This window comes from Hemitrygon akajei, chromosome 23 (assembly GCF_048418815.1).
Source record: "Hemitrygon akajei chromosome 23, sHemAka1.3, whole genome shotgun sequence".
NCBI lineage: Eukaryota > Metazoa > Chordata > Chondrichthyes > Myliobatiformes > Dasyatidae > Hemitrygon > Hemitrygon akajei.
The window spans coordinates 47,847,953-47,858,462 of NC_133146.1; the positions used below are offsets into that span (position 1 = coordinate 47,847,953).

The 10,510-nt window shown below is 39.7% G+C and overlaps 1 protein-coding gene across 4 annotated transcripts in view; it reads right to left on the reverse strand.

Annotated features, from left to right (window-relative positions):
- The window catches only part of mki67 (marker of proliferation Ki-67), a 48,755-nt gene that overhangs the window by 14,422 nt on the left and 23,823 nt on the right, over nucleotides 1-10,510 (reverse strand). For all 4 annotated transcript variants that reach the window (XM_073027571.1, XM_073027573.1, XM_073027572.1 and 1 more), the window contains 3 exons: nucleotides 10,196-10,314; nucleotides 9,778-9,952; nucleotides 518-676 (listed from right to left, as the gene is read on the reverse strand). In XM_073027571.1, the coding sequence (XP_072883672.1) occupies nucleotides 518-676; nucleotides 9,778-9,952; nucleotides 10,196-10,314 (453 nt within the window). The remainder of the gene's footprint in view (nucleotides 1-517; nucleotides 677-9,777; nucleotides 9,953-10,195; nucleotides 10,315-10,510) is intronic.

Below are 10,510 nucleotides of genomic sequence, written 5' to 3' on the forward strand. Positions count from 1 at the left end.
TAAAATATGTACAATTATATGGAAGCCCTAATGTACAGGCCACATTAAAAAAAAACACATTTGCCCTAAACTCCCCACATTCAAATCCTTAGGACTGAGGAAATCTAAAAACTACAACAATGGATTCCATTGTAATTATAATTATGAATCTTTTCATCTTGCTGTTCTAAAAGTGTGCTTCTTTAATCTTCAGACATCCAGACTTCTAAACCTTGCAACTTTCTATCTGCCTACTATATGTTTCACATATTAGGTTTCAAATTGCCTTGACATATACTATCTCATTGACTGTTTCCCCCTCCCCTCCATTGAATTTTAACCATATTAACTCAAAACATCATAGTCAATTACAGATTTAACACCTGTTAAAATTAACAGCTAAGTGTGTGAAGGTAAAGATGGTAGGAAAAGAATTGAAGCAGCAAAGAGATTAAATAGCAGTGCCAAAAAGACGGACCAGGAAAATGCAAGTGGACATGGGAAGACAGAATAAAGGTTGACACAAAAACGGACTAACCAGTCTCTTCAGGAGTTTTGATAGCAGAATTTTGAAGTACTTTCTGGAATATTGGAACAACCAAAGCAGCTTGAGCATCATCAACAATATCTGAGGTTTGCCTAAATACACTTGATTTTTCATTTACATTCATGGGAGTACTGAACATTTCAGCCACACCTGTTGAGAATTAATAAGTTGATATAAATTAATGTGGAAGTTAAATACATTGTTGCAAAGGCAGTTGCAATTTCAAACAAAAATAAGAGTGGGGGGGGGGGGGGTCAATGCCATATACTGACCAATAATACCTCTTGGGTATGGATAACATTACCAAAACTATTATCTGGTCATTACACTGTTGTTTATGAATCATGGTCAACCACAAATCAAATGCCTTTTAGCTTAACTCAAAAGCATCCAATTCTTCAGCATCTGACTTATTATTAGTACACTAAATCCATGTTATTCTTCACTTCTGATTTTGGCCATGTATAACTGAGAATGTTGTTAAGGCAAGTGCCTGGGATGGGGAGTATGAACAATTTGACCAGCTATAATTCAATGGGATTGGCTTCCCATGCTCTTTTATAGTCATCAGGTTCACTGAAAAATGTACTCTAATATATTACTCTATAGTATGTAAAAAGAATAAAATATGACTAAACTGTTGGGATGGTACAAGTACAATCTAATATCCCAGAAAATTTAATACCAGAGAGCTGAGGGCGCAAGCTTACAGTTTTACTGTATTAAGAATTCCTCTTCCTAAATGCACAAGGATTACTAAGACATGGGAAATATTTAGCCAAAATATGAATTTATTACAGACAATTCCTGACAATTTAATATGATTCTATTGCTTCTATTATATGATGTGTTGTTCAAACATTAGTAAATTCTATTGATAGTGCAATTTTACAACCATTGGGAATTTTCACAAAAGTGCAACCAATAAAAATTCTCATCATTGCCTGTAAAGAAGATCGTTAGTGTTTCTTTAATTCATCGACACAATTCAAAACACTGTAGGCTGTCATGTTGATCAGGGTGCCAGAAACTATTTTGTCATTAAATTATACAAAAATTCTCAAACCCGCTGCTATTCCCCAGTATTACATACAAAAATGCTGGATGAACTCAGCAGGTCAGGCACCCCCTATGGAAAATAAACCAAGTCCCTTCATTGGGACTGGAAAGGAAGGGGAAAGATGAAGCAACCAGAATCTTTCCTTCAATGCCTTTGAATTTTCTCAAAATTGCATACCATTCTGAGTTTGAAAATATATTATCATTCCACTATCATCATTACTGGGCCTGTTTTTTTAACTCCTGCGAGAACAACATCTTTAACAAGAGGACTACAGCATTTTAAGGTGGTGGCTTATCATCACCAATTTGAATGCCAATCACCAATTTAACTAATTAGGATCAATTGTTACCTTACTCTCACTTGGTGCTTTCAGAACTTTAATGATTCTAACTCCAAAATCGTAACTAGTCACTACCAAACGAAAGTATTCTTCATCTTCTCCATGTGAACTATTTTGATGCCAATTCATTATCTACACTGAACATCGCTTTGACTACCCTTGTCTTTATCCTTAAACAATATGACTTCCACATTTACAGTTGCAGTTATTAAGTTCCCTTGAGCAAAATAAATCTCGATCCATTATCTCAGTTCAAAATAGTTCTGATTTAAACCATTTATTACGATTACAAGATTGCTACATATAAAAATCAATCTGCTACATAGATATACTTTTTTAATTTATTTAAGCATCCTGGCAAGGCCAGCGTTCTTTGCTCCTGACTGATTATCCTATTCATTCTTCTCCTCCCTGATAGTTTAGAAAGTAGTATTGGAACAAAACCTGGGGAGTAACTACAGTCCACTTCGCAGCAGGCTCTGTATTGTTAAAAAGGGAGTGAATGTTTAGTGCTGGATGGATGTGGATGGTTGGATGGTGACAACAGAGCTGGTGTTTCATCAGAACAAATAACTTGTATGGCAATCCTCCCCCCCCCCCCCCCCCCCCAGCTGAGAAATTGATTGTTTTGGGACAAAAGCTGATAATGCCATTGAATGCCATGTCAGGGTGGTTAGGTTCTTATTTGGAAATGGTCATTGTATGCCACTTGTTTGGCAAGAATGATTCTTGTCATGCTTCAGTGTTGCCTAGGCTGTATGCCAGACTGCTTCATTATCTGAGGAATCGGGAATGGAATAAAACATTGTCAATAAATATTCTCATTTCCAATTGAAATATAGATAATGAAAACGGGCCTTTATGATCCAATTGCTCCATGCGAACTAAAATGCCCCATCTAAGCTAATGTTGTGGCCATAACCTTCTAAAAGTTTCCAATATATCTACCTGCCCAATTGTTTTTAAAATGGTTGTTATTTACTTGCTGCAACCACTTCCTCCGGCAGCTTATTCTGCAGATACCCACCATTGTGCAAAAGTTACCTCCCCAAGTTCCTATTAAAACTTAAACCTAGACTGTTGTTGATTCCCCAACTCTGATAAAGACCTAGTACATTCACTGTCATCTATGCCCCACATGATGTTAGAAACCTTTCTAAGATCACCACGCAGTCTCCTACAAGCCAAGGAATAAAGTCCTAGCCGGTTCAATATCTCCCTCTAACTCAGCCCCCCAAATCCTGGCAACATCCTTATAAATACTTTACAGTTTAGAAGCGAAAACCATAAAACAGGAGTAGAATTAGGCCATTCGGCGCATCGAGTCTGCTCTGCCATTCTATCATGGCAGATCCCACCCAATCCCATACATCTGCTTTCTCACCATATCCATTGACGCCCTGACTGATCAGGTAACCAACTTCCACCTTAAAAATACCAGTAAACTTGGTCTCCACCGCAGTCTGTGGCAGAGCATTCCACAGATTCACCACTCTTATGCTAAAAAAATTCCTTCTTACCTCCGTTTCAAAAGGTCGCTCCTCAATTTTGAGGCTATACCCTCTAGTTCTGGAAGCCACTACTCTCTCCACATCCACCCTGTCTAGTCTTCTCAACATGTAGTAGGTTTCAATAAGATCACACCCCCTCCACCCCATTCTTCTCAGAATCACCCTCGTGAACCTCCTCTGGACTCTCTCCAATAAAAACACATCCTTTAGGTATGGGGCCCAAAACTGTTTTGTGAGAGGTAGGTCATGCCTCACAAGCTAGATTGAATTCTTTGAGGATGTGATGAAGCGCACTGATGAAGGCAGAGCAGTGGATGTAATGTATGTAAGGCGTTTGACAAGGTTCCCCATGGTAGGCTCATTCAGAACATCAGCAGGCATCTGATCTAGGTAAACGTGGCTGAGAGGATTCAGAACTGGCTTGCCAACTGAAGGCAAAGGGTGGTTGTGCAGTGAGTGGCAGGGGGAGGGCATTTAACCTGAAGGTGAGTAACCAGTGATTTTCCACAAAGATCTGTTCTGGGACTCCTGCTGTTTGCGATTTTTATAAGTGGTTTGGATGAGGAAGTGGAAGTTAAAAGATAAATTTGAAGATGACACAAAGGTTGGTGGAATTGTGGATAGTACAGGACATTGATGTACATTAAAATGGGACCTTGACCAGGTACAGAGCTAGGCTAAGAAGTGACAGATAGAGTTCAATCCAGAAAAGCGAAATGATTCCCTTTGGAAGGTCAAGTTTGAAGGCAAAACACAGGGTTAATAGCAGGTTTCTTATTAGCGTGGAGGAAATGAAAGATCTTGTGATTCATGTCCATAGATCCTTCAAAGTTGCCAAGCTGACTGAGTGATTAAGGCGGCACTGGCCTTCACTGGTTGGGGGATTGATTCCAAGAACCGTGAGATAATGTTGTAGCTCTATAAAACCCTGGTTAGACAACACTTGGAATATTGTGTTCAGTTCTGGGCACTTCATTATAGGAAGGATGTGGAAGCATTAGAGATGGTGCGAAGATTTACCTGGATGCTGCCTGGATTAGGGAGCTTGTTTTATGAAGATAGGTTGAATGATCTAGAGGTTTACTCTGGAGCAGAGATGAGAGGTGATTTTGATAGAAGTATACATGATATAAGACATAGAACAAGTAAATGGTGCAGGACAGAAATGACTAATACAAGGGGACACAATTTTAAGGTGATTGGAGGAAAGTATGGTGGGAGAAGATATCAGAGGCAAGTTTTTTTTTGTTTATACAGTGAGTGGTGTGTGCATAGAACATCCTGCCAAGGGCAGTGGTGAGTCAGGCAGATAAATTAAGGACACTTAAAAAACAGATAGGGACATGCATAATAGAAAACTGGAGGGCTATGTAGAAGGAAATGGTTAGATAGATCTTAAGAGTTGGTTAAAAGGTCAGCGAATATCAGGGGCTGCAAGGCCTGTACAGTGCTCTAATGTATTATGTCTTGTCATTGTTCACAATACCACCTAGTTTAGTGCTAACTTACTAACCATGTCTTGTACATTCTTATCTGTCTTCCCAGTGTACATACATCTCATCACTCAAAATCTCCAGTAACTCACCTACCTCAGATGTTAGGCTTATTGGTCAATGGATCCCATGTTTTTCTTTGCACAACGTGTGCTACCTTCCAGTCTACCAGTACTTTGCCATGGCTAATGATGATGTAAGTATCGCAGCCAGGGTGAAATGATTGATAACTCATTAATGAAGAGCATTAGGCTTGGGGCACTGTTCTCATGAATTTCTGAAGCTCTACCTTAGGATTGAGATAATTAACTTCTAACTACCAAAACTTTTATACATGGCAAGACTCCATCCTGTAGCGGATATCCCCCAATCAAATTCCATTAACATCATTCTAGGATTCTTTGATGCCATATTCAAAAGCTGCCTTGACATAAAAACAAACTGACTTTTCCTCTGGAGTTCAGTTCTCTTATAACCATATAACAATTACAGCAGGGAAACAGGCCATCTCGGCTCTTCTAGTCCATGCCGAACGCTTACTCTCACCTAGTCCCACTGATCCGCACTCAGCCCATAACCCTCCATTCCTTTCCTGTTCATATACCTATCCAATTTTACTTTAAGTAACAATACCGAACCTGCCTCTACCACTTCTGCTGGTAGCTCGTTCCACACAGCTATCACTCTGAGTAAAGAAATTCCCCTGCGTGTTACCCTTAAACTTTGCCCCCTCACTCTCAAATCATGTCCTCTTGTTTGAATCTCCCCTACTCTCAATAGAAAAAGCCTATCCACGTCAACTCTATCTATCCCCCTCACAATTTTAAATATCTCTATCAAGTCCCCCCCCCTCAACCTTCTACGCTCCAAAGAATAAAGACCTAACTTGTTCAATCTTTCCCTGTAACTTAGGCGCTGAAACCCAGATAACATTCTAGTAAATCTTCTCTGTACTCTCTCTATTTTGTTGATATCTTTCCTATAATTCGGTGACCAGAACTGTACACAATACTCCAAATTTGGCCTTACCAATGCCTTGTACAATTTTAACATTACATCTGAACTCGTATACTCAATGCTCTGATTTATAAAGGCCAACATACCAAAAGCTTTCTTCACCACCCTATCCACATGAGATTTCACCTTCAGGGAACTATGCACCATTATTCCTAGATCACTCTGGTCTACTGCATCTTCAACGCCCTACCATTTACCATGTATGTCCTATTTGGATTATTCCTACCAAAATGTAGCACCTCACACTTATCAGCATTAAACTCTATCTGCCATCATTCAGCCCACTCTTCTAACTGGCCTAAATCTCTCTGCAAACTTTGTAAACCTACTTCATTATCCACAATGTCACCTACATTAGTATCATCTGCATACTTACTAATCCAATTTACCACCCCGTCATCCAGATCATTAATGTATATGACAAACAACATTGGACCCAATACAGATCCCTGAGGCACACCACTAGTCACTGGCCTCCAACGTGACAAACAGTTATCCACCACTACTCTTTGGCATCTCCCACCCAGCCACTGTTGAATCCATTTTACTACTTCAATATTAATACCTAACGTTTGAACGTTCCTAACTAACCTTCTGTGCAGAACCTTGTCAAAGGCCTTACTTAAGTCCATATAGACAACATCCACTGCTTTACCCTCGTCAACTTTCCTCGTAACCTCTTCAAAAAATTCAATAAGATTTGTCAAACATGACCTTCCACGCACAAATCCATGTTGACTGTTCCTAATCAGGCCCTGTCTATCCAGATAATTATATATACCATCTCTAAGAATACTTTCTATTAATTTACCCACCACTGATGTCAAACGGACAGACCTATAATTGCTAGGTTTACTCTTAGAACCCTTTTTAAACAATGGAACCACGTGAGCAATACGCCAATCCTCCGGCACCATCCCCATTTCTAATGACATTTGGAAATATTTGTCAGAGCCCCTGCTATTTCTACACTAACCTCCCTCAAGGTCCTAGGGAATATCCTGTCAGGAACCGGAGATTTATCCACTTTTATATTCCTTAAAAGCGCCAGTACTTCCTCCTCTTTAATCGTCATAGTTTCCATAACTTTCCTACTCGTTTCCCTTACTTTACACAATTCAATATCCTTCTCCTCAGTAAATACCGAGGAAAAGAAATTGTTCAAAATGTCCTCCATCTCTTTCGGTTCCATACATAGCTGTCCACTCTGATTCTCTAAGGGACCAATTTTATCCCTCACTATCCTTTTGCTATTAATATAACTGTAGAAACCCTTTGGATTTATTTTCACCTTACTTGCCAAAGCAACCTTCTTTTAGCTTTTCTAATTTCTTAAGATTCTTCTTACATTCTTTATATTCCTCGAGCACCTCATTTACGTCATGCTGCCTATATTTATTGTAGATATCTCTAATTTTCCTAACCAGGTTTCCAATATCCCTTGAAAACCATGGCTCTATCAAACTTTTAACCTCTCCTTTCAACCCAACAGGAACATAAAGATTCTGTACCCTCAAAATTTCACCTTTAAATGACCTCCATTTCTGTATTACATCCTTCCCATACAACAAATTGTCCCAATCCACTCCTTCTAAATCCTTTCGCAGCTCCTCAAAGTTAGCCTTTCTCCAATCAAAAATCTCAACCCTGGGTCCAGTCCTATCCTTCTCCATAATTATATTGAAACTAATGGGATTGTGATCACTGGACCCGAAGTGCTCCCCAACACATACCTCCGTCACCTGACCTATTTCATTCCCTAACAGAAGATCCAACACTTCCCCTTCTCTAGTTGGTTCCTCTATGTATTGCTGCAAAAAACTATCCTGCACACATTTTACAAACTCCAAACCATCTATCCCTTTTATAAGATGGGCTTCCCAGTCTATGTGTGGAAAATAAAAATCTCCCACAATCACAACCCTGTGCTTACTACAAATATCTGCTATCTCCTTGCAAATTTGCTCCTCCAATTCTCGCTCCCCGTTAGGTGGTCTATAATACACCCCTATAAGTGTTACTACACCTTTCCCATTCCTCAATTCCACCCAAATAGCCTCTCTAGACAAGCCCTCTAATCTATCCTGCCAGAACACTGCTGTAATATTTTCTCTGACAAGCAACGCAACACCTCCCCCTCTTGTCCCTCCGATTCTATCACACCTGAAGCAACGAAATCCAGGAATAATTAGTTGCCAATCACAACCCTCCTGCAACCATGTTTCACTAATAGCTACAATATCATATTTCCATGTATCAATCCATGCTCTAAGCTCATCCACCTTTTTCACAATGCTCCGAGCATTAAAATAAATGCATTTAAGAAATTCTCCACCTCTTCCTCCGTTTATCTCTAACAGTACAAAGAACTTTACTGTCTTATTTTTCTTCCTTCTCCCATACATCTGTTCCTACACTGTGGTTCCCCTCTCCCCCCCATATCTAGTTTAAATCTCTCTAGCAAACCTGCCTGCAAGAATATTTGTCCCCCTCCAGTTCAGATGTAAACTGTCCTGCCAGAACAGGTACCACCTTCCCTGGAAAACTGCCCAATGATCTATAAATAAATCTGAAGCCCTCCCTCCTGCACCATGTCTTCAGCCATGTGTTGATCTGCACTATCTTACTATTTCTAAACCCACCTCAATCCTGAGATTGCTATCCTGGAAGTCCTGTCCTTTAACTTGGCACCTAGCTCCCTAAACTCACCTTTCAGGGCCTCCTCACTCTTCCTACCCACGTCATTGGTCCCTACATGGGCAACGACATCCGGCTGCTCACCCTCCCTCTTGAGAATACTGAGAACTCGATCCGAGGTATCGCGGACCCTGGCACCAGGGAGGCAACAGCCCATCTGGGATTCTCGATCTCTTCCACAGAACCTCCTATCTGTTCCCCTAACTATCGAATCCCCTATCACTACTGCTCTCCTCTTTTCTCTCCTTCCCTTCTGAGCTGAGAGTTCAGTCTCTTTAGACCAACAGTGAGAGTGGTTTGAAAGAAGAGTTGCCTTGGCAGACATACATCCTAGGGGAGAAGGATATTTGTATGCCCGGCTTGACAGTTTTCACGTTTTGCCAATGAATGTCAAGTGTTACTGGTTCTGGGTATAAGTAAACAGCAGAGATATTATCTTGAACAATAACCTTTTCTTTATCCAGTACTTTTAGCTTGAATCAAAGGAGAAATGGAGAGAAGTGAGAGAGAATAAGTTACAGATGCAGAAGAAAATTAAGAGGGTGAAATGAGATGGATAAAATTGCTCTCCTAGCAGTCAACATAGATGCCATATGTTGAATGGCCTCCTGTATGGTTAAAAGATTGATATATTACATGGTGTGAACTATTCTGTCTGAGGATGGTTTCTTTGAAGATGGGGGCCTCAGGAAGAAGACAAGTTGTATCATTCACTCAGCTGGCTAAACAGAGTTGCAAAAGCATCAGGCCTTTTGCAAATGCATCTTTGGCATTTACATGCTGGCTCCACAACACCTAAAGTCTCTTCCACCTAGATGTTTCACTAACCACCACTCTTCATGACTAGATGTCAAGGACTGTAGAACAGCAATGTCCATGTGATTGGGTGGAGGGGGTTGCTGATTCACTATGCCAAGTCTATTATATAGCAATACCAACTGCCAAATTTTTCTAGACACAACCAAAGTGATTTAGAAATGGGATAAACCTATCTCCACATCATTAATATAATGTTGGAATACTGCACACAAAAGAAGTATTTTCACTTTACATGTAACTTGATCTGCAAAAAAGAACTTTCAAACAAAGAAAGCAAAGCTGTGAGAGGTATTTCAGACCGCTAAGTTTACCTGTAAAGCTTTCATCCATTTCTTTGTCCTTCTGTCTCAGTGAAGCAATTCTTGTTAGACGTGGGGGTTGTCCGGTTGGTTTTGCGTTGTTAGCTTGCAATTTGCCAATGACTATTGTTGCTGGAGAAGCAGCATGGCCAGTACTAAAATGATCTTTCACTAAACAAGTAGGCATCTGTTGGAACAAGTTAATATTTTTTGTTCCACAACAGTAATTAAGGATATTAAAAATGAAAATAAAAAGAAAATAAACTGAACTAATGATATTAAACTCAACCAAGACAAATCATTTCTATAATTTTACCAAATTAGGCAGTCAGCCGAGGCAAGTCAACTCTTTTGAGCACTATTCAAATTAAGTTTAGGAATTATTAGCCATGCGTCATTATTGTTGTTTGCATGCTAGTGAAAAACTTACATCTTTCAAGGAGGTGACATTCTTGACTCGTTTGCGCTTTACAGCAGGTTTCTTTGCAGCATTCCGCAACTGTGGTCTTACTACTCCTTCCTTCACTACCTGTGCCCATGACTTTTTCACTAAAAAGAAAAGGTTCAATATTTTGGTACAAATAATATACTATCTCAATTCCAACACTTAAATTACATAACATTTCACAAAAAGCCAAGTTTCCATGCCGAGCACTGAGTGTCTAGTTTGCTGCAAATAATTTGCTCGACACAAGATCAAAAATAAAGACAAACAATACAAAATGCATATCCATGGTCAGTTGGA